This window comes from Pan paniscus, chromosome 3 (assembly GCF_029289425.2).
Source record: "Pan paniscus chromosome 3, NHGRI_mPanPan1-v2.0_pri, whole genome shotgun sequence".
NCBI lineage: Eukaryota > Metazoa > Chordata > Mammalia > Primates > Hominidae > Pan > Pan paniscus.
This window is the reverse complement of record NC_073252.2, coordinates 187,646,970-187,669,606: the sequence shown is the minus strand read 5'-3', so window position 1 is coordinate 187,669,606 and position 22,637 is coordinate 187,646,970. Positions and strand designations below refer to the sequence as shown.

General features: G+C 35.9%; 1 protein-coding gene across 2 annotated transcripts; it reads right to left on the bottom strand.

Annotated features, from left to right (window-relative positions):
* Nucleotides 1-367: 367 nt before the first annotated feature.
* On the bottom strand, nucleotides 368-22,632 carry FRG1 (FSHD region gene 1). 2 transcript variants are annotated; one of them, XR_004671312.2, is made up of 10 exons: nucleotides 22,501-22,632; nucleotides 20,304-20,374; nucleotides 11,292-11,417; nucleotides 10,454-10,511; nucleotides 8,428-8,542; nucleotides 6,066-6,170; nucleotides 2,730-2,821; nucleotides 2,067-2,140; nucleotides 1,641-1,751; nucleotides 368-475 (listed from the first exon to the last, which is right to left on the bottom strand). XR_004671312.2 is itself a non-coding variant. In XM_003833400.4 (9 exons), the coding sequence occupies exons 1-9, from the start codon at nucleotides 22,560-22,562 to the stop codon at nucleotides 439-441; spliced, it is 777 nt and encodes a 258-aa protein (XP_003833448.1). In that variant the 5' UTR covers nucleotides 22,563-22,632; the 3' UTR covers nucleotides 368-438. The 2 variants fall into 2 exon arrangements, 1 of the variants encoding a protein (XP_003833448.1); XM_003833400.4 differs by lacking the exon at nucleotides 2,067-2,140.
* Between the last annotated feature and the right edge of the window lie 5 nt (nucleotides 22,633-22,637).

Genomic DNA, 22,637 nt, shown 5'->3' with positions numbered 1-22,637 from the left:
TTTGGATTGTCTGTGATCTGGGTAGTACTTAGGAGGTAGAACCAAAGCCTTGTTGATTGGATTGGGAGTTTCTAACTTCTATTAAAGGCACTGATTAAGCATCTATTATATAAAGTAAAGTAAGATTATGATCCAGTAAGACAGATTCCACAAGTAACGCAGGAAGAATTGGTTTCTAGTACACTTCATGCTTCAGGACAGGAAATCCAGAAAAAAATTCTGTGGTACATTAAGTGTGTACTCTAAGTTTCATTTCCATGTGAAAAACTGTAGTTAGCTAAAAAGTACATCCATGAAGAATCCTGATTAAACTTGTTTAATCCTGGTTAAACTAGCTAAACAATAATTTCACAACTCAAGAACTCTGTAAAAGCATTTCCTCTGAATATTTTATTCAGAAAAAAACACAGAAAGATAAGGCAGAAACAAAAATCCCAGTCACTTGCAGTATCTGTCGGCTTTCAATTTGGCTCTCCTGTTTAAACAAAGAAAAATAAGAAAATTAATCTATGTAAAACATGCCATATATATTCAACTGCTACTAAATATAAAAAGCTTTAAAACTGTGTGTTCAATTTTGGTTATTACCACAACACTTTTATTAAAATATGTATACTTTAAAATTTGGTTTCTATAAAAAATGGATTCTAATCTTATAAAAGTTATTTCCTAATATTCAATAAATGTTGCCTAAGGGCTTTTTCAATCCAAATAGCAATTTTAATTATTCCGGAATTTAAGGCTGCTCTAAATTTCCATTTAACAGGGTGAGAATGCTGTATTATTACAAGTGATAAAAGTTACAGGACATAGAGCTTATTCCGTTTTAGAGTCCACATCCTGATTATATTTTATATCCTCTTCTTGATTTCTTACAACGAGATACATATTCATTTGCTCAGCTGGAAAAAATTCTTAACATTATTTACTGACTTGAGGTATGAACTCTACCAGCTAGTTAACAGGAAATACGTAATTAAACATTGCCTTTATCAAGTAATGTAAAAAAAAGGGTAAGAGTAACTGCAACATACGACTTGAATGAGCGGCTGGTGATTATCAAAATCTGGCACTTAATTGATTTATACTTGTACACTCACAGCTAAACGTCTCTGTTTTTCTATGTCATAAATCTAGGACATTACTTATCTACCTAGGAAGAGTAATAAATATTAATAATGTGCTATGATAAACATCCTGCACTCTTCCAAATCTTACAATAAAACTGCTTCAATTTCACTTGTTTAGCTTTTATACTTAGTTTTTTAGTTGATCTATTCTTATTTTAAGGAACCTGAACTACTCTAACAGAATCCACATAATTTTTATATTAGTCAAACTGCTTCTTTCTAACTCTGGTTCTAATAGTTATAAAAAGATGATAAATTTATGAAGTAGATACAGTCAAACCTGAATTTCTTAAAGTATATACTTAGAATCGGTTATAATTTTTAGATATTCTTTCTTGACAGTCTTTTCCCAAACTTATGATGTCCTCTTTAGGTAATATTGCCACACTCATAAATTAGAAATAAAGACAAAAATGTGAAAAACTATAGTAATTTAAGAGAATGTAGTTTTTCTACATGCCATTTCTATTGGCTACTGAAAATAGTGGAAATAAGTAAATAAATAGCTACCTGTCCAGAAGCGTCTCATGCAAAAATCCATCTTTCCGAGCCTTTTTAAGAATTTTACTGTCTTCTTTACTTATTTTAAGTTTGTGGTCTTGGAAGCTCTGAAATTTCTTTCTGCAAAGAAAATGTCTTCATTGAAAAATACCTCAAACTCTGATTATACATATTTACTATTAAATTTATAAATACTGTTAATTTTTCACTTGTAAAAAAGTCTAATTGTAGGCCAGGCGCAGTGGCTCATGCCTGCAATCCCAGCACTTTGGGAGGCCAAGGCAGGCACATCGCTCAAGGTCAGGAGTTCGAGAACAGCCTGGCCAACATGGTGAAACCCCATCTCTACCAAAAATACAAAAATTAGCCGAGCATAGTGGCACGCGCCTGTAGTCCCAGCTACTCGGGAGGCTGAGGCAGGAGAATCACATGAACCTGGGAAGCGGAGGTTGCGATGAGCCGAGATCACGCCATGGCACTCCAGTCTGGGGGAGAGAGCGAGACTCCATCTTGGGGGAGAAAAAAAAAGGTCTAATTGTATTTTTTTTAATAAGCTGGAGCTTTTCAACAAAGATGACCTTCATGACCTCTCAAGAGGAGGGCCACTCATTGACTGGGTAGCACAAGGCCCCACTTCTATTAGGGCATGCTGGCTAGAGTCCCCTGTGTCCTGGCCATAGCACAACCTTTGACTGGCATCACACCCATTCTATGAATGAATAGAGAGACTGACTAACCTGAGTAACTAGCTTTGGGAGGTGGTAGGATGATTAGGAAAACTGAAGCCTCAAGAAAAGAAAAGCATTTAGCTCAGTGCTCTGTCCTAGAGGCTACATTGTGTCGTCTCTTCTTGTCCATCAGTTTCATTTTTTCAGACACGGTCTTGCTCTGCCACCCAGGCTGGAAGGCAGTGGTGATCAGAGCTCACTGCAGCCTTGAACTCCTGGGCTCAAACAATCCTCCTGTCTCAGCCTCCCGAGTAGCTGGGCCTATAGGCATGTACCACCATGCCCAGCTAAGTAGGTAATTTATTTTGAAAGCACTTTGAGAAGCACTTCACTGTCAAATCTGTAGGTCTAAAAGGAAAAGAATACATACACATAATTGATTTCACATTGTTTTACATTTCCTTTGTCTTCTTCTGGAATGTCATCTTTTTTCTTGGTTTCTCTTTCAGCACAGGATCTAATCTAGATATTGGAAAAGAGAATCCAATGGGTTATATGTTTATCTTCCACCTTCCCCACTTTACGTATCACATAAGAACATTCGAGATGATTTCTTATGCAGAAGAAAAAATTAACTGAGCAACTATATTCAGAAAAAGGTTCTGGCTATGTATTTTTACTTCATATATATAACCTATATGAGTAAGTGCTATCACATGCTTCCTCCACAGCATTGTGTCAGAAACACTACAGACAAAATTATTTCAGAAACATTTTACACATCAGATCCTGCTAGGAAATAAAGCGATCATTAACTAATTTAATTTTGTCCTCCAAGTGAATACACTAGGATCAAATTATCCCTAGTAGACAAGTGTTCATTTGATCAGATTGAAAGCTTAATAGCTATTTTATGTTGCACAGACTATTACCAAAGTATTAAAACTTTTAACATTACACAACTTGTTTTTAACTAATTGGAACCCACCTCTTTTACTAGCTTCTTATATCCTCCTAAGTTTGGATAGATGTTTACTACCACATGTCATAAGTTAATTAATCTGCATTCAACAATTAGGATCACCCACAGAACAGGCAATTAGCAATGGTAAGGACTCATGTCTCCTAAGGGATCTCTGTGGCCAGAGTCCAGTTCCAGGGCTGCTTAGAAAGTGATGACAAATAACGTGTTTGTGCAAATGACATCTTTGTGACAGTTCTGATTAGAGGGGTCCCAGACCTGAAAACATTCCCTGCTAGGGCCTGTAACACAAGGCTACCTTTAGTAAGAGGGATCTGTGTTCTGGTCATAAAGCTGAAGGGCTGACAGAGGTAACACAAGGCTACCTTTAGTAAGAGGGATCTGTGTTCTGGTAGATAAGGCAAGGTCATAAAGGTGAAGGGGTGACAGAGATTAGGAGAGCCTGCAATTAAATGGTAAAGGAAAAGAGTCCTAAATAATCACTGTTCAGAGCTTCCAGGTACTTGACTAACCAAAGAGACCCAGAAAACTTTGTATTTCGTCTGAAAATTGCTTTAAATAGTGAAAAAGGCAATCTTTGTGTAAGTATCTTTGTATCTTTGTATAAGTGCAAAGCACTGCACATATATTTGCAATTGTTGCCTTCAGTAACACTTTTGTGATGATATCCAGATGCAAAATAATTTAAACACGATACAATAAAATATAAATAAGTAAAATTAAATGTAAGTCACAAACCCATCTGTATTTCCTCAATGACCTGTTTCCTGAGAAGCAATGTGCTATGAAATATTGGGAGTGGCCTCTGGAGTCAGCTGGGCCTGGGTACACATCCTGTCTTACCACACCTTGAAATCACTGTGATTTCCATGAACCGACTGACAAAAACCACGAGGATGTAAGGAGGGTCAGAGGCTGTCTTCTTGTCTGTAATGCTGAGCTCACATCCACCTCACAGGGGCATTATGGAAATTCAAGACTACAACGCATGTGCTGGGTGCATGCAATGAAAAAATATAACATTTCCCTTCTGTAAGAAAATACCTACATTTTAGATTGAAATTGTTTGAGCTTTAGATTTGAAATTATTTGAAATCAAGACTATTCTAAAAAGAAAATCAAACTTATGACAGGAAATCTAACATGAAGTACGTACAGAGATTTGATAGATGCTTTTAAATTGCACTGGTAGTAGAGAAAAATGTAACATAAATTTTTATGCTCTAATTATAAGAACGAAGGGCATTTTAGAAAAGGCACTTGCCCCCTCTCTTAGAGCCTTCCACTCTGGCCCCCACAATGCCTTACAGAGGAAATCTGGGTCAGACTGGATGCAACCTGTGATTCCCAACAGAGACAAACAAAGCAAGGTTCAGGATGCTCAGTACTGCGATGGAATGCCAAGACACAGAAAAGCCATGTGTCAAGAAGGGGGGAGTTATTCTTTAGACACATCCTGGTATATGTTTATCATTAAAGATCAGCGGCTTCTGTGAGTCTAAAAAATTAAGCCTTAAATGTTTTCATCAGATTCCAATTAACTACCTGATTTATCTAGGTTATATTAACAGTATTATTTAGCATTTCACCTTGATATGAAGATGTCTGTGTAACTTTTACAATGATGTAAAACAAAGAGTAGGATTAGAGAGGGCACAGGCCACTGGTGCAATGGATAACGCGTCTGACTACGGATGAGGGAATTTAGCCTGGAATAAGGAACTTTTATTTCCAGCTTAGTGATGCACACAAATTTTAAAAATAAAATAAAAATCATGTTTTATGTGATTCATGTTTCTCCTAATGCAAAGAAGACGGGTACTATTAATAAAAATATTTTTAAAATGTGAGGGCTAAGGCCCCAGAAGTTCTGCTATGATTTTTTATGTTTCATAGAGTGATTATCATCACAGAAGCTCAAGCATTACATAAATACAAACGCGTATACCCCGACCTGGTAATTCTGCTTCTGGAAATTTACCTTCAGGTCCACCCGCACATCTACAAATTGATGCATATTCAATGTTATGTACTGCAGCACTGTTTATAAGAGCAAAAGACTGGAAACAGCCTAAATTTCCATCTATAAAAGACTAAATAAATTAAGGTACATCCCTAAAATGGAATATTATGTGGCTGCTGAGAGAGAGAGAAAGAGATGAAAAGCAAGAAAAAGAGAAAACTTTCTACATTCAAACTCATAGTAGAAAACTCTCCAAGATACCATTTTAAGGAAAAAAAAAATCAAAGTCTAGACTATAGAGGAGGCTACCTTTAGCGTAAAACAGTTGAAAATTATAAACATATTCATATGTTTATAAAGAAATTTTAGGAGGCTATAAAAAAACAAAGGGAAAGAGGAACAGGAGCTGGGACACAGGTGAGTAAGACGCATGGCAGGCATATGTCTTCACATGCTTTTATTTGAAAATGTTGGACCACGTGTACGTGTTATCTATTTTAAAAATTAGATTTTAAAATACAAGCAAGAAAACAAGAACATGAAAGCTTAAAAAGAGCATGTGGAACTACCAGAAAAAGACACTAATCCATGGAGATAATGGCAAGGTAGCTCCTAGATGCACTGATTTCCCTACCACATTGTATAAACAAGCCATCAACTATGGGATTTATAATTAAAAATCAGTCTATTTGAAACACCACATTATAAAAAGCTATTAAGTAAATCTTAAAAGTGACAGTAAATGACCATTTAACATTTTAAAGAGATACAGTCACATCCCATGTGTGAATGCAGTCATCTGTATAAAATGTCATCATTACCTTGATCATTTCTTCTTCTCCTGCTGTTTTACTTTTTGCTTCTATGTCCCCTGCTTCATTGCATCTAATAAAGCAGCTATTTGAGGCCAACAAAGCCATTTTCCCCTAAGTGAAACAAAATAACAACATAGCCATGAGGATACTTCTTGTGGAAGAAACATTAAGTGTTTAGACTGAATTAATTTTTCCTCCCTGATTTAAAAATCACAGAAAAGAACTTAGAGAAAAACCTGAAAAATATAATACAAGAACATACAGAAAAGAAACCAAAATCACCTATCATTTTACTATTCAAAGATTACCACAATAAACATTTGTAGTGTATCTTCCTAGTAGGACTAAATTCTAAATAGATGAGGTAGGATTGATTCCTTTCTAAAAGATCTACTGAAGACATAACTGATTTAGTTCAGTTTGAAAAATTAACTTTAAAGACAAGAACATAATTATGAATGCATACTTTATTCAAATATTAGCATTTTAAGTAAAATTTATTTTCTTCACAATTAGAGAACATGAAAAGGCACATACAATGCCTTTGGTGTTTTGAATTTAAGAATCAATGTCTGAGGGACTTTTGTGTGTGAAAATAAATATTCATATACTTTTTTAGTTGTTTAATGTTTGATATATTACACTGCTTTCTATTAAAACTTTAAAGACTGATTTTCTTGTGTATCTAAATCTGGGTTATAAATTTGGTTAGCTTAACTCCCTTAACAAATATAATGTTTATGTATAACTTGTATTTGATTGATTCTTTTGGAAAACTTGGAATACCATAACATTTAGACAAAATATTTATAAATACAATGATTACAAAATATGTTAACCTTATATCACATCAAGTTAAAAACGTGCTGATAACATGGATTTAATTTCTTAGTCAAGGTCACAAGGGCTGGGTGGTCTCTCATCTGGATGGCTCCTGGTGAGCCCTGGAACATGGCGGTGTGGTCCAAGATGATTTAAACCTGTGCCACAGATTATTCAGCTGAGTCCTTTTTGCAATAGTTTTAAGACCCTCTTTCATTTAAATTTAAGTTTTTGAAACTTAGTGTCCTTCCTAAAAATAAAATGAAACGAACTTTCCTAAAGTGTTGTATTATTAGTACTATCTAAGTCATCATCTAAGGCCTTATGAAATATTGGCCTTTTCTACTGGTGTAACTTTTATTAGAAGTATCTCATCATAACTAGTAGGATCATCTCAAAGGGGTTGCAACACATTAGCGGGTCACGAAATCAATGTAGTGTTGTTTCCTGAACGGTATGGGGGGCGGGGGAAGGAATACACACAGACACACAGAGGAAGGGGTAAAAGAGAATAAGAAATATCAAGGTGCATAACACATGGATAAATAAGTATTGTTAAGTACAACTCTTGCTTCAGTTATACATATGTGTGTGCTGGGCTGCAATGTAAAAATGCATTTCTCAATGGGATGGGCCAAAATAGTTTTCAAGTCACAGAGTTAAGATTTTATCCTAGGGGATGAGGAAATTAGTCTAAGTGATTACCTCTTTCTGGGGGGATGTTTGTTTAATCTGTCATCTTAGAAAACACTGCTGAGTTCCTATTTTCAATTCTTAGTGTATACTACCAAAGCTGCTACTCAAAGGCTGAGCTTATCTTCTATTTGCTTGTTCTGCGTGGTGCCCATTGGTCCTTACTGTTTTTGATATAGTTATCTACTTTTTAAAGACTGTTTGGCACTCACATATTTTTGTTCAATCTTTACTTCTCACACAAACAGAAAAAGGAAATTATGTATTCTGTGTCAACAAAGATTTAACAAAACATCCATATACTACAACTGTCTACTTACTAAAATTAAGAATTAGTATACTATCTTTTTTCTTCTTATATTAAAACTATCTTTTCGTACGCTATTTTAAGCTTATGAACTGAAAGTCTTTTAGAGATAATTTACTTCAATGAACTATTATTATTTATTTTATGCACAAATTGTCACAACTTGGTCTTAGCTAGCTCCACTGTTTGCTTACAGTCTGTAATGTTTCTGAAAGCATCCATGATTTCTGCTACAAAGAAGATACTTAGGAACTATTCTGTTTTCCTACTCTGTGACCTAAAATTGACTGGTTCTTTAATGGAAATGAGATCCATATCTAGGCACTAAGGGTACACAGAAATAACTGTGGGCAAAAGGACTAATGCGATTTTTGTTGCACTAGATTTTGAGATCTCTTCAAGGCTCTATGTTCATACTGATTTATTCCTATTTAATGTATTATACTATTGCATCCTACTTTTTCTTTTTAAATATATTACGACTGACTGTTAACAGACTTTGTGTTAAACTGACAGGAAGTTTTTATAAACAATAACAGCACTTACATTTTGAAAGACTGGTTCCCATTGTTCTCTTGGTCCAATTGCATCTGAACGCCCAACAACAAGTCCATCTGAATTTATACCAAGATATTTTCCGTAGCCAGACTTCAGGGCGATTCTGCACATTAATAACATAGATAAAAGTTAAAGACTGAGAGAAAATTAATTATAGGACATCAAAACAGGACATGCGTATGTGTGTGGGTGTGTACATATCTAAAATTTCAGACTGGACATATTCCAAGTCTTCAAAAGCTGCATGTGGCTGAGTGGTGACTCACTCCCGTAATCTCTGTGCTTTGGGAAGCCAACGGGAGAATTGCTTGAGGCAAGAAGTTCAAGATCAGCCTGGACAACACAGTGAGACCCCATCTCTACAAAAAATTTAAAAAGTTAGCTGGGCATGGCGGCATGCACATGTGATACCAGCTACTTGGGAGGCTGACGCAGGAGGAGTGCTTGAGCCCAGAAATTTGAGGTTATAGTGAGATACGGTCACACCACTGCACTCCAGCCTGGGTGATAGAGTGAGACTATGTGCCTTTCAAAAAAAAAAAAAAGAAAAAAGCTACATGTGACTAGTTGCTGCCATGCTGGACAGTGCAGTTTTAAATTTAGTTTTATATTGTGCTTTTTTAATATAAACATTGCACCTTATACATTACATAACAAATATTTTCGAAATTCATCATTCTTCAGTTATACCTCTTTAGTTATAAAGTTCAATAATAAATTACTAAAACTTTTTCTCTTATTATAAATAGTTCTATGTACATCTATTCTGTACATAAAACTGCTTTATCCTTAGAAAAAATTCCTAGAAATAATTGGATGGAAGAGTATAAAGTTCTTATGTCATCAAACTGTTTTCCAGAAAATGCTGCTTCCATTTACATTCTTACCTCAAATTAACAGAGTATGTTTTGTATCGCGGATTTTTTTTTTAACATTATGACTTTAAAAAAATACTTGAAAACCTGATATGAAAAAAACAGTATCCTATAAATTTGCATTTTAGTAGTTAACTAGAATAACAATTGTTTTTCTTTTCCTTTCCTTTTTAGTTTTTAGATTATCTGGTAATGTCCCTTGTCCATTTTTCTATTGAGATCTGATTGTTCGCAGTTTTTCTACTGGGGTCATCAGTGCTATGAATTCTATACAAGATATATATGAAGAGTAAGAACTCACTGCCTATTAAGATTGTTGCAAATATTTTCCTCATTTGTCAGTTAATTTTCTTTATAATCCTTTTTTGTTTATAATTGTAAAGCAGTTTAAAACTATTGAATTTTTTCTTCCTCTGCTTTTATTCTGTCTTTCATCATACTTATCAGACTTTCAAAGAAAGTACAGAAATAATCATCTTAATGTGATTTTTTAAAATTATGATTTCTAATCTTTTACCTTACCGAGAATCTCCTGGGATGCCAGAATTGACTTTTACTCCTTTATACATTAATGATTATATAACAGAAATCATTATCATATTGATGTAACCAATTACTAAAATATGTAAATTCACTTTCAGTATCTTCTGCCCAAAGAATCATTCTATACTTTTGCACAAGGTGAGAATAAAAAAGGTTACTTTATAAAATGACTGTAAAAATAGTGAGTAAAAATATTCTTTTGGTCGTCATGGTTCTGTAACATTCTCTGCTGGTTTCAACAATATTCCTTTTTTTAGTCTTCCTGTTTGCCTTTGGACTTCCAAACAGTGAGTTTAAATATCATAGCAACAGTGAACCAGGTTTTGTACTATTTGATTTATTTTTTAATCTATCTTATTCGGTATGTGAAATTATTAATATTCACTTTTTAACTTACATTTTTTTTTCCAGCCTAGCATTATATATTGATAGGAAATCCATTAAAAGTAGATCACAAAATCTACTTTTCAAAAAAGCTATTTTGTTTTTTACATCAAAATTACCCTGTGGGCTTAAGACAGATACTAAAATTTTTAATGAATACAATTAAATTTTTAAAATAACTGGTTACTAATTATATTACAACATAAGCTTACCTGGAATCAGATAATTTGACAGCCGTAAACTGCTCTGGAGGACTAGGGCCCTCATCAACTATTGGAGAAAAAACATTTGAAAATAAATTTGACATTTACTATAAATATAAAGACATTATTTTGCTTTAAAAAATGTGGCTATTTTCTTCTGCAATTAAATGTAAGAATATTCAGATATACTGATGTCACTGTAATACTGTATCTTTGGAATCAAGATCTATTTTACCTTCTTTTAACTACAGTGCTAATTTTATATACTGAGTAAGACAGGGTGATATAATGCTTATTTAATAACTTTTGAGATAGCTTCTCTTTATGTTTTAAAATACAGTCATAAATAAGCACTTATTTAAAAAGCTAAATGCTTTCATTTATTCAAGGGAGGGCCTTGCTGACCAAATGATACTGCTTTTTATCTTCTAATTACTTCGTATCTCATTAGTGCTTCCTCTAATGGGCTAAAGAAAATGAGGAAACTTCAAACTGTGAAACGCACCCAGGTTAGTTTTGGCAATAGGTCTGAATAAAAAAGAAATTCAAACATTTTGACTCAAATAGGTTTTCTTTTTTCTTTCCATTTACTATTTTAATTATTCATGTTATTTTGATTTCCAAAGATACTCTTCTGGAACTATACAGAATGTTTTCAAATGCTTATATTAGAAAGAGGGACTTGCCAATGGCTGGTAAATATTAAGGAATTAAAAAAAAATGGAAGAGTCAAATGCAATGGTTCCACTCCTTTGGAAAATGTTTGAGACTAGTTAGAGTTTGGCCTAAGTGAATGAATGTCCTAAAATCTACACTTGTGGCAGCCTCTTCCCTTCCAGACACAAACCTTCTTTGTGTGGAGCTCCCAGGGTAAAAAGACCATTGTCGAGTGCATGTATATAGGTTCCCTTATCCATTTCAATGGCTATGGTTCCTGAAATTTCACCAAAGTTTGTTACTGTCCACCAGATTCCTAAAAAATAAAATCAATATTTCAACTTTATATTTTAGTTTTGACACAGAGTTCTTTTTTTGTTATTATAACTTAGTTTTAAAAACTTCTTATTTTGCAGTTGTAAGAAATAATACAAAGATCTCACATATCCTTTACTCGCTTTGTCTCGATGACATCTTGCATAAGTATCATACACTGTCAGAATCAGGAAACTGACATTGATATAATCCATGAAGCTTATTCAGATTTCACCAGTTTTACATGTACTTGTTTGCATGTATGTGCAGAGATTCATGCGACTACCAGCACAGTCAGGATTAGGTTTTTAAAACATAAAATAGCAACATACAGCCAGGCATGGGGGTGCATGCCTGTAATCCCAGCTACTCGGGGAGCTGGGGAAAGAGGATCACTTGAGCCCAGAGTTCAACGTTATAGTGAGCTATGATCATGCCACTGCACTCTAGCCTGAGTGACAGAGCAAGGTCCTGTCTCAAAAAAAGACCAAAACAAAACAAAAGGCAACATGTGAAGGTACAAAGTGACATATAGAGAATGGTCTCTCTCATGATAGACCCCAGTCATCTATTCATGCCTGCTTTCCAGAGCCAATGCCTATCATAATGTTTCTTAAAAATGCCTCTACAGGAAGACTTTCTAGAATAGCAATCTTTTTTTTTTTTTTTGAGACGGAGACTCGCTCTGTCGCCCAGGCTGGAGTGCAGTGATGCGATCTCGGCTCACTGCGACCTCTGCCTCCCGGGTTCAAACAATTCTCTGCCTCAGCTTCCCGAGTAGCTGGGGTTACAGGCGCCTATCACCATGCCTGAATAATTTTTTTTGTATTTTTAGTAGACACGGGGTTTCACCACATTGGCCAGGCTGGTCTCAAACTCCCGACCTCGTGATCCACCCGCCTCTGCCTCCCAAAGTGCTGGGATTACAGGTGTGAGCCACCGCGCCTGGCCAGTAATCTTAACTATGATTTTAGATTGAAAGTAAAATGAGCAGAATCTATGTCTATGTATACTAATTTCCAATTTGCCAATAGAAATATTAGACTCTAGGAACAATTATTTAAGCAGTTGTTATAAAAGTTTATATCTTAATGTTAAAAAATATCCTCAAACCTCCTCCTAAATTGTACTTTAGCTAGAGTAGAAATGAGTCAATCATTAACTGGATATGACATATTAAGGAATTCTTGTTAATTTTACAAGGTCTGATAATGACATAGTATAATATATAAAAATAAAGAACAAAACAGGTGATGACAGAAAGACATACCACGTTAAGAAATGTACGTTTATGTACTTATGGGTAAAATGACATAATATCTGTGATTTTACTTAAAATTTTCTAGGAAAAAATGTGTGTGGGGGTGTGTGTGTAAATGAAATGAGATTGGCAAAATATTGATAATTAATGCTGGGGCCTGGGCACATGGGGGACTAATTATATTCTTCTATGTATGGAATAGTTTGGATATTTCCATAATAAAAAGGTTTTAAAGATTCAGTTAATTCCACTGCACAAAATTTTCTATTCAACTAAACATTTCACGCTTTCCATAATAAATTTTAAAATACATAAAATTTTAGCTAAAATGAAGTTAGACCCTTATCTAACGCCAAATACAAAAAGCAACTTAAAACAGACCAAAGACCTAAATGTAAGAGCTAAAGTTAGAAAACTTTTAGAAGAAAATGGGAAAAGCTTCACGACATGAATTTGGCAATGATTTCTTATGTAGAACATCAAAGGCACAGGCAACAAAAGAAAACATGGACAAACTGGACTTCATCAGAATTAAAAACTTTTGTGCATCAAGAACCGCCATCAACAGAGTAAAAGGCAACCCAGGGAATGGAGAAAATATTTGTAAACTACATACATTATAAGGAATTAATATCCAGACTATATAGAGAACTCCAAAAAGACAAATACCACAATTCAAAACTGGGCAAAGGATATACACGGACATTGCTCCAAAGATGATATACGAATGGCCAATAAGCACTTGAAAAGACGCTCAACATCAGTAGTCACTAGGGAAATATAAATCAAAACCATAATGCAATACCACTTCACACCCATTAGAATAGCTATTATCAAAACAAACAAACAAACAAAAAACAGAAACCAAGAAAGCCAGAAAAACAAATGTTGGGCAGGATGTGGAGAAACGGAAACCCTGTGCAATGCTGGTGGGAAGGTAAAATGGTGCATGTATTTAAATGCCACTGAAGCGTACACGTAAAAATAGAAAAACTGGCAAATTCTATATTTTGTATATTTTACCTCCACACACACACAAAACCAATGGAGAAAAAGAAAATTAATCAAAATTAAAATTTCAGCTAAAGACAATTAAAAAGAAATAAAACTAATAAGCAATTTAGATGATTGAGTTATAGCTACAATTGTTTTCAGGAAAAGAAATAATGCTTTATTCAGAATCATTATCAACAGTGTTATGATTAGCAAGTCTTTCTTATAAATATAATAGTTAATGATTTTAAATTAGATTTATTTTGTATGTTCTATGCCACATTGACCAAGTACACTTAATATTAAATAAAATCATTTAAATATAATAACTCATTAATGTTTTGCAAATGAAGAAGAAATTTCTGGCAGACAAGCTCCTCAAAATGTTCACACTCTGTCCAAGTAGGGAAATGATACAATAACATTACTTTAATATTGTCAACTGAAAAAGAAATTACTTTGAGCAGATGCCAGTATTTTTTCTCAATGCAATTTCAAAGAATAAGAAATATAAACACAGTATCATCAAGAATTAAATGTGAGCATTCTGCCTACTTTCTGCAAGTGGCCTACATTCAACCTTTGGAGGTATGCTTATATGTTTATCGACTAAAGTAACATAACATAATACTTAATGGTGCCACTCTGGGGTTTTAGCTGTGAGAAAGCAGTGGATCCTAAGAACACGGGCACTGAAGTTGCCTGTCTCTACGTCAGGTGACAGCTCAAGCTGTGTATATGGTGCAGACGCCCAAGCTGAATTTAAGAGAATCCGCTCTAAAACATTACTTGCTATTTAGACACATGCTTAAAGTTATTTCCTTTTAAACCTTAGGCAGATGGTGAAATATTCCTGCTGTGTTGTCTCACAATGCATGAGAAAGCTTTTCACATATTGTCACATAGTTTAGAATGTTTACATATGTCTGGCATGCCTGTAATCCAGCACTTTGAGAGGTGGAAGCAGGAGAATCACTTTAGCCCAGGAGTTCAAAATCAGCCTAGGCAACAAAAGGAGACCCCCATCTTTACAAAAAAATTAAGAAATTAGCTGGGTGTGGTGGTACGAGCCCGTGGTCCCAGCTACTCGGGAGTCGGAGGTGAGAGGATTGCTTGAGCCTACGAGGTCGAGGGTGCACTGAGCCATGATCATGTCACTGCACTCCAGCCTGAGCAACAAAGCAAGAGCCTGTCTCAAAACAAAACAAAACAAAAAAATGGCCCGATGCACCAGTGTCATGGCTGATAAGATACTACCAGGGCACCCTCATTCTAGCATCAAGGCTGTGTGACAGCTCACCTCACCTTCTGACTAACCCAGTGCTTCCGTGCTAAGGGCCCCCTTAAATCTCTACCTTCATTATGTGCTTGGCACAAAGGAATGATACATCTTAGATTTGGAAATGGAATTTTCTTCCCCAATCTTACTGTAGTCTAAGTACCCTTCACAGACCTTCTATTAACCCACAGCTGACTTAGCTTTAGTTCCTGGGTAAATAAAATATATGTGTTTTGCAAAGTACGATGTTGTAAGTCCAACTGCTTCTGAATCTAGCAGAGCTCAGTGAAACTCTTTGCCTACAGACATGCTCGTTTTTATTAATGTCACACTTGGTTTTCTCCATGTGAAAGACAGAATTTCTTTCATCCTATTTACCAATCCCTTCAGATCCTTGTGAGGAACCAACAGAACAGCTTTAAAAAATTAAAAGGTTTTTTTTCTTTCCCTTCACAAATAGGCACATGCTTACTTATATGGCAAGTTTAGAAAATCCACAATGCAAAAGAATGTGGAAGGACAAAGAGAAAAAGACGCAGAAGGACTTCCTCTTCCAGCCAAGATGGACTTGCCCTCCCACCATGACCAATGAGAAAACTGAAGCTGGATAGAATATTTGAGAAAACTGTTTTCAGAGATTGGAACACAGGCAGAACAGGACTGTGATATTTGAGAACAGGAAAACACTGGAGGCAAATCTCATACACACTTCTGTTTTCTGCCCAATGGCAGTTTCTTGACCACACGGAGAGAGGTAGAGACCTCCAGAAATGAGGCAATGTCACTAAGCTGAGAGTCTTACAGTGCTAACATGTTGGGAGTTTATAGAATAAGGTACTGGAGAAGAGGGAACTACATACAGGTGAGGCCTCAAAAGAGTATGCAAAAGTTCTCTGCAGGTCTGTGGCCAAGGGCTGGGGGGAGTACATGCAGCAGGCAGGCTCCACAAGGCCTCTGCAGAGTGGCTGGCACTTCTGAGGGCTGACTGGAGATGCCAGAGTTCACACAAATTTGGGACACAGCAGAGTGGAGAGAACTCACTAAGTATACCTAGAACATGTGGCTGAGGCCCATGAGGATGAAACTTTCCTAGATTAAGAGTCACTGTCTAAGTCTACGAGCAAAACCCTAATAAATAAGCACAAACTAACAAAGGCCCAGGCTTGACAGGAGCAAAAGAGTGGTCAAATAATTTAACTAGGCTTCAAGACATTTAACAGAAATAAGGTTAAAATGTTATGAAAATGAAAGACTGAATTTAGAAGGAAGACTTAACAATCCTAAATGTGTACACATCTTATGAGAGCTTCAAAATACTTTAAGCAAAAACTGCTCAAGTAGACAGATCTAGAATTACAGCTGGAGATTTTAACATAACTCTCAATACACTGTAGGATTAGTAAAAAATCAGTAAGGACACAGAAGATATGCATAGTCACAAGCTCTACCAGTTGATCTAACAGACATCTATTCCAAGAACACTGAACTGGCCGGGCACCGCAGCTCACGCCTGGATCCCGCCGAGGTGGGTGGATCACCTGAGGTCAGGAGTTTGAGACCAGCTTGGTCAACGTGGTGAAACCCTGTCTCTACTAAAAATATTTTAAAAATTAGCCGGGTGTGGTGGCAGGTGCCTGTAATTCCAGTTACTCCGGAAGCTGAGGCAGGAGATTCACTTGAACCTGGGAGGCGGAGGTTGCAGTGAGCCGAGATTGCACCACTGCACTCCAGCCTGTTGGGCAACAGCGAGACTCTATCTCCAAAAAAAAAAAAAAAAAAAAAAAAACCCTGAACCAACATCTGCAGAATACACATTCTTTTCAAGTCTACATGGAAATTCACTAAGAAAGTATGTTCTCCAACTATACTATAAATGAATTAGAAATCAGCAAAAATAACATACCTATAATATCTCTATGTACTAGAAATTAAAAACAATATACTTTTAAATAACTCATGTGTCCATGAAAAGAAAAATCACAAGGAAAACTAGATAATATTTTGAATGGAATCAAAATGAAAACAAAATGTGTTGACTATAACTGAAACTAAAGTGGAATGAAGAGATCTAACTCCCTTCCTAAGAAGCAATAAAACAAGAGCAAAGTAAACTGAAAATAAGTTAAAGGGAGGAAAAAATAAAAGACTGAAAATAAATGAAATAGAAAATGAAAAAAAGAGAAAATAAGTAATATTGAAACAGGCTTGTCCAACCTGAGGGCCGCATGTGGCCCAGGCCAGCTGTGAATGCAGCCCAACACAAATTCATAAACTTTCTTGAAATATTATGAGATTTCTTTGTTTTTTGTTTTGGCTCATCAGCTTATCGTTAGTGTATTTTATGTGTGGCCCAAGACAATTCCTCTCCTTCCATTGTGGCCCAGGGAAGCTAAAAGATTGAATACACCTGTACTAAACGATCATTAACGATCTAAAATAAATGATCTTATAAAGAATTGAGAAACCTCCAGCTAGACTGACTGATCCAGGAAAACATAGCAAAAACACAAATTACCAATATGAAGAGACTGCAATACAGATGAGATTCTACGGACATTAAAAGCATATTAAAGGAATATTCTGAACAATTCTATGCCAATAAATCCAACAACTTAGATGAAATGAAATTTTCTTAAAAGACACAAATTGCCAAAACTGACACAACAGAAAAATCTGAAAATATCTCTTAAAAAATTTTAATTTTCCCACAAAAAACTAAAACCAAACCAAACAAAACCCTCCAGGTTCAGCTGACTTCACTGGTGAATTCTATCAAACATGTGAAGAACAACTCATACCCATCTCTACACAGCTATTTCCAAAAATAGGAAAGGAGACAGCACTTTCCATCTAATTTTGTGACACCCAGTATCACCTTGACACCAAAATCAAAAAAAGACATTACAAGAAAAGGATACAAAAGTCCAATATCTCCCATCGACACCAATATAGAAATCTTAAAAAAAAAAACAAAACACAAACACCTAGAAATCAAATCTAGCAATATCCCAAAGGACAACGCACCACAACCAAGTGGGGTTTATCTCAGGGATGTAAAGTTAGTTTAAAAGTTGAAAATGAAACCAATATAATCCACTGGCAGAATGAAGAAAGCTGTATAATCATCTCACCAGATGCAGAAAGAGGCATCTGACAGCATTAAACATCGTTATGATAAAAACTCCCAAGAAACAAAGTTTAAAAGGAATGTCCTCATTTTGATAAAAGTTTTCTCTGCAGATCCTACAGACGTCATACCATATGGTGGACTACTGAAAGCTTTCTGCCTAAGCTTGAGAGCAATGCAATTATGCCCATTCTCATGACTTCTGTTCAATGCTATAGAAGTCCTGGACAGTATAATAAACCAATAAAAAGAAAGACAAGACAAAAGGATTAGAAAGAAAGAAGTAAAACGATAGTCACAGGAAACATAATTGCAAATTTCTTAGTTTTCTATATAAGCAAACCACTAGAAGTAATAAGTGAAACAGACTTAGACTACAAAGTCACTATACAAAAATCAATTGTATATCTACATACTGACAGCAAACAACTGGAAAATCAAATTCAAAGGTTCTACTGACAGTAGTGTAAAATTATAAAATACTTAAGAATAAATGTTTAAACAGGCATGCAAGATGGCTACATTGAAAATTATGAAATATTGAGGCCCAATATTAATATGTTGATCTCCCCCAAATGATCTGGACTCAATACAGTTCTCGAGAAAATCCAACAAACTTCACTGCAGAAATTAATAAATTAACAGTTAATAAGTACAAAGTTGGAGGACTCACACTACCTGATCTCAAGACTTCATGAAATTATAGCAATCAAGAGAAATATACCAACAGAAAAACAGACAAACGTATCGATAGAACAGAGTCCAGAAATAGACCAATACATAGAAAGTTAATTGATTTTTTATGAAGATACTAAAGTGGATTAATGGAAAAAGGAAACACCAGTGGTGCTGGCACAACTGGCTATCAAGATGTTTAAAAAAAAAAAGTAAATCTTGAAACCGAACTCACAACATCATGCCAAAATTTAATTTGAGATGAATGACAGATTTAATGTAAAAACTAAAACTATGATGCCTCTAAAAGACAATGTAGAATATTTTCCTGACTTCGGGGTACGCAAAGATCTCTTAGATCAAAGACATAAGACAGTAACCATAAAAGAAAAAAAAATAAACTGAGCTTTATAAAAATTAAAAGCTTCTGACCATCCTGGCTAACATGGTGAAACCCTGTTGCTACTAAAAACACAAAAAATTAGCCGGGTGTGGTGGCAGGCACCTGCACTCCCAGCTACTCGGGAGGCTGAGGCAGCAGAATGGCATGAACCCGGGAGGTGGAGCTTGCAGTGAACCGAGATCGCATCACTGCACTCCAGCTTGGGAGACAGAGTGAGAATTTGTCTCAAAAAAAAGCTGCTCATCCAAAAACCACCATTAAGAAACTGAAAAGGTAAAACTCAGACTGGGAGAAAAGACTGACAACACCATCAACTCTTGGCAAGGATGTAACTGGAGCACTAATTCATTCTTGGTAGGAGGGTAAAAGGGCACAACCACTTAAGAAAACTTTTGGCATTTTCTTATATAGTTAAACATTCACCTATCTTTTGACACAGCAATTCCACATCTACATATCTACCCTAGATATTTACCCTAATTTTAGAATTGTTGATTTGCCATTTTGAAAGCAATGATTCTTCCAGAACATTAGCTTTATACCATTCCATATTTTATATATTAAGTTGCCATAATTTATGAAGATTCAAAATGCAACTTGCCAAGTTTTAAAAGAGAAAAAAAAATGTATGGAAAAGAACTAAACGGAAAACAGGCTGGTTAAGTGTGTTTAGGTCAGTTTATTTCTAGTATCATTTACAGGCTACCCTGATGTTGTATTTAAAATTTTCATTCATTTCAGAGTTCACAAAATAATGATTTTTCCTGTGAAGATACTTCCTTTAAGAGACAACCGACTTCTACAATTAAAATGCATACATGTGCAAAGAAAATAACTTGTAAAATATATTTGGTTGAATAACATTTACATTAGGCCTTTAAAATTATGTATTAGAATCTCTGGCTATTAAGCAGTCTAACGGTGCCTACTAAGTCAGAGAGTTATAATTTTTCTCTCCTGATAATGAAGTAAAGGCATCAGTAGCATCTACTGTGTTAAAGAATAAATGGAATTTATAACTGTAGGTAATATTTAAGCACTTTAAGACAAATATGAATACATCATAAATTTCTAACTAGGAAAACACTTTCAATGAGATCTCAAGAAACGTTAACTTTTTTCAGAATAGAGCACTGAAAACTGACTCACCAACAATATCAAGCTGGGTTTCTTCATCTTCTTCTCTTTTTCTTTTCTTATCTTTGCTCTTTTTCTTCTTACTACAGGACATAATTTATATAGACGAGTTTAGGTATATTGATTTGTATGATAAATATTGTAAAATTGAAACTTGGAAGTCTTTTAAGCTGTTTCATTTATAAATTATTGATTTAGGAAGACTTACATTGCTATGCCCTCTTAAATACAGTACTGAGAAGTTGCTTCAGGCTTTGCACATATTACGTTAGAGTTCAAAGCAGATTGTAGAGCCACACTGCCAGATTTTAAATCCTGATTCTTTCACTTCTTAGCTCCGTGATTTTTGGAAAAGGTACTGAATCTCTCTGAGTCAGTTTCCCCACTTAAAAAATTAGGATAGTAACTTAACCTAACTCTTAAGGCTATTGTGAGGATTAAGAGGTAATATGTACCTTCACACATTCCTGGTGGAAATGTAAAATGGTGCAGCATCTACAGGAAACAGTTTGGGGTTCCTCAAAAAGTTAAAGTTACCACATGACCCAGCAATTTTACTCCTAAGTATGTATACCCAAGGGAAATGAAAACATACACCCACAAAAATACTTACATAAGAATATTCACACTAGCATTAGTCACAATAGCCAAAAAGGGGAAATAACCCAAATGTTCATCAGCTGATGAATGGATGAACAAAATGTTACATCCATACAATGGAACACTATGCAGCCATAAAAAGAAACAAGCGCTACAACAATGATGAACCTCAATAATGTTATAAGTGAAAGAAGTCAGATACAAAAGGCCACATGTTGCATGATTTCTTAGTAAATAGAATAGGCGATTTCACATAGAGAGCGGATTAGTGGTTGCCAAGGACTAGGAGAGGGGGAGGATGGGATGTGACTGCTTTAATGGGTAGGGGGAGATTTCCTTCTGAGATGATGAAAATGCTGAGCAACTAGACAGTGGTGAACCTCTTGAATATATACTAAAAACCCCTGACTGTACAAAAGGGTGAATTTTATAATTATGAATTACATCTCAATAAAAAAATAAAAAAACAAGAGTGACTTGAAAAAAGTTAATGTGCAAAGTGCCTACAACAATTTCTTGGCACATTGACAGTGTTATATAAGCATTAATTGTGATTATTACGATGATCTTAAGACACCCGTGTCTGCATTTTCATTATAAAGTTTTCAGAAGATAACTCTCCTCTCCTCCCAGGAAATTCACAGAGTAAAAATCTCACATTCATTCAGGATAAACCTGCCATTTATTCTGGCATCTTCATGAGGCCAGACTCCTCGAGAGGGTTCTCAAGGCCAGTGGCTTCAACTCACTCCTTGATACTTCCTATCTCGCCTAAAAATATCAAAACCTCTGTTTATCACGGAGACCAGGAGGAAATGCTCGACATTTGTATGTACCTCGGGCAAATCTGCCAGTTAAAAAAGAAGCGGGGATATGAGTGCACAGGTATTTTTTCCTAAAAAGCTAATAAATTACCATTACGACCTCCTCCTCACATTTGGCTCAATTTATTTTCTGCATATATGTTCTCTCATTTAATCCTCACAGTCTTCTAAAAGTATAAAAAATCGTCTGAAAGTATAAATGTGTAAACGGAGGTTCAGATATTTGATCTCTTAATGAGTAAATGGAAGTTCAGACATATTAACCAATTTGCCACAAATTACAAAACTAGTAAATGACAAGAGTGCAGGTTCGAGCCTATATCCCTAAAGCCCATATACACCTCAACCACTGTGTGATTCATCCTGGTTTCACTGTATATATTAGATTAGAAAAAATTAATAAGTTTTCTAGAAAGAAAAGAGACAATGGAGAAAATAATAATCCCTAATAAAAGAAATTATCATGAACTACGAGATCAGACTAATGCAGACCCCCCAGGCAGAGGCCTGGAGAGATGCCTCAGGGGACTCAAACTCGTGGGTACGGGGTCACGGGTCACCTGCCCGTCTATCCTGTTTCCAGGATCGTCCGCGCGGGAGGCTGCCCCTCTCTGCACAGACGCCGGGAACCGCGGCCCGGCCTCCGTCCAGCCCGGACAGGGGCCAGGGCGAAGCCTGGGAGGCCACAAAGCCGGCTCTCCGCGCCACGGCTTCCACCGGACTTGCGGGGGTGGAGTGCGTCCGAAAAGAACGGAGGAGGCTCCCGCCCAAGCTGCAGGACCCACCTCTTCGTCTTGGTTCCCTTGAGCACGAGCTTGGTAGACTTCACATAGGAGTACTCGGCCATGGCTCCGGGAGACTTCTGCGCGGAGAGGCTGAGGCCGGCTCTGGACGAGTATGTGAGTCCGGGCAGCACAGGGGC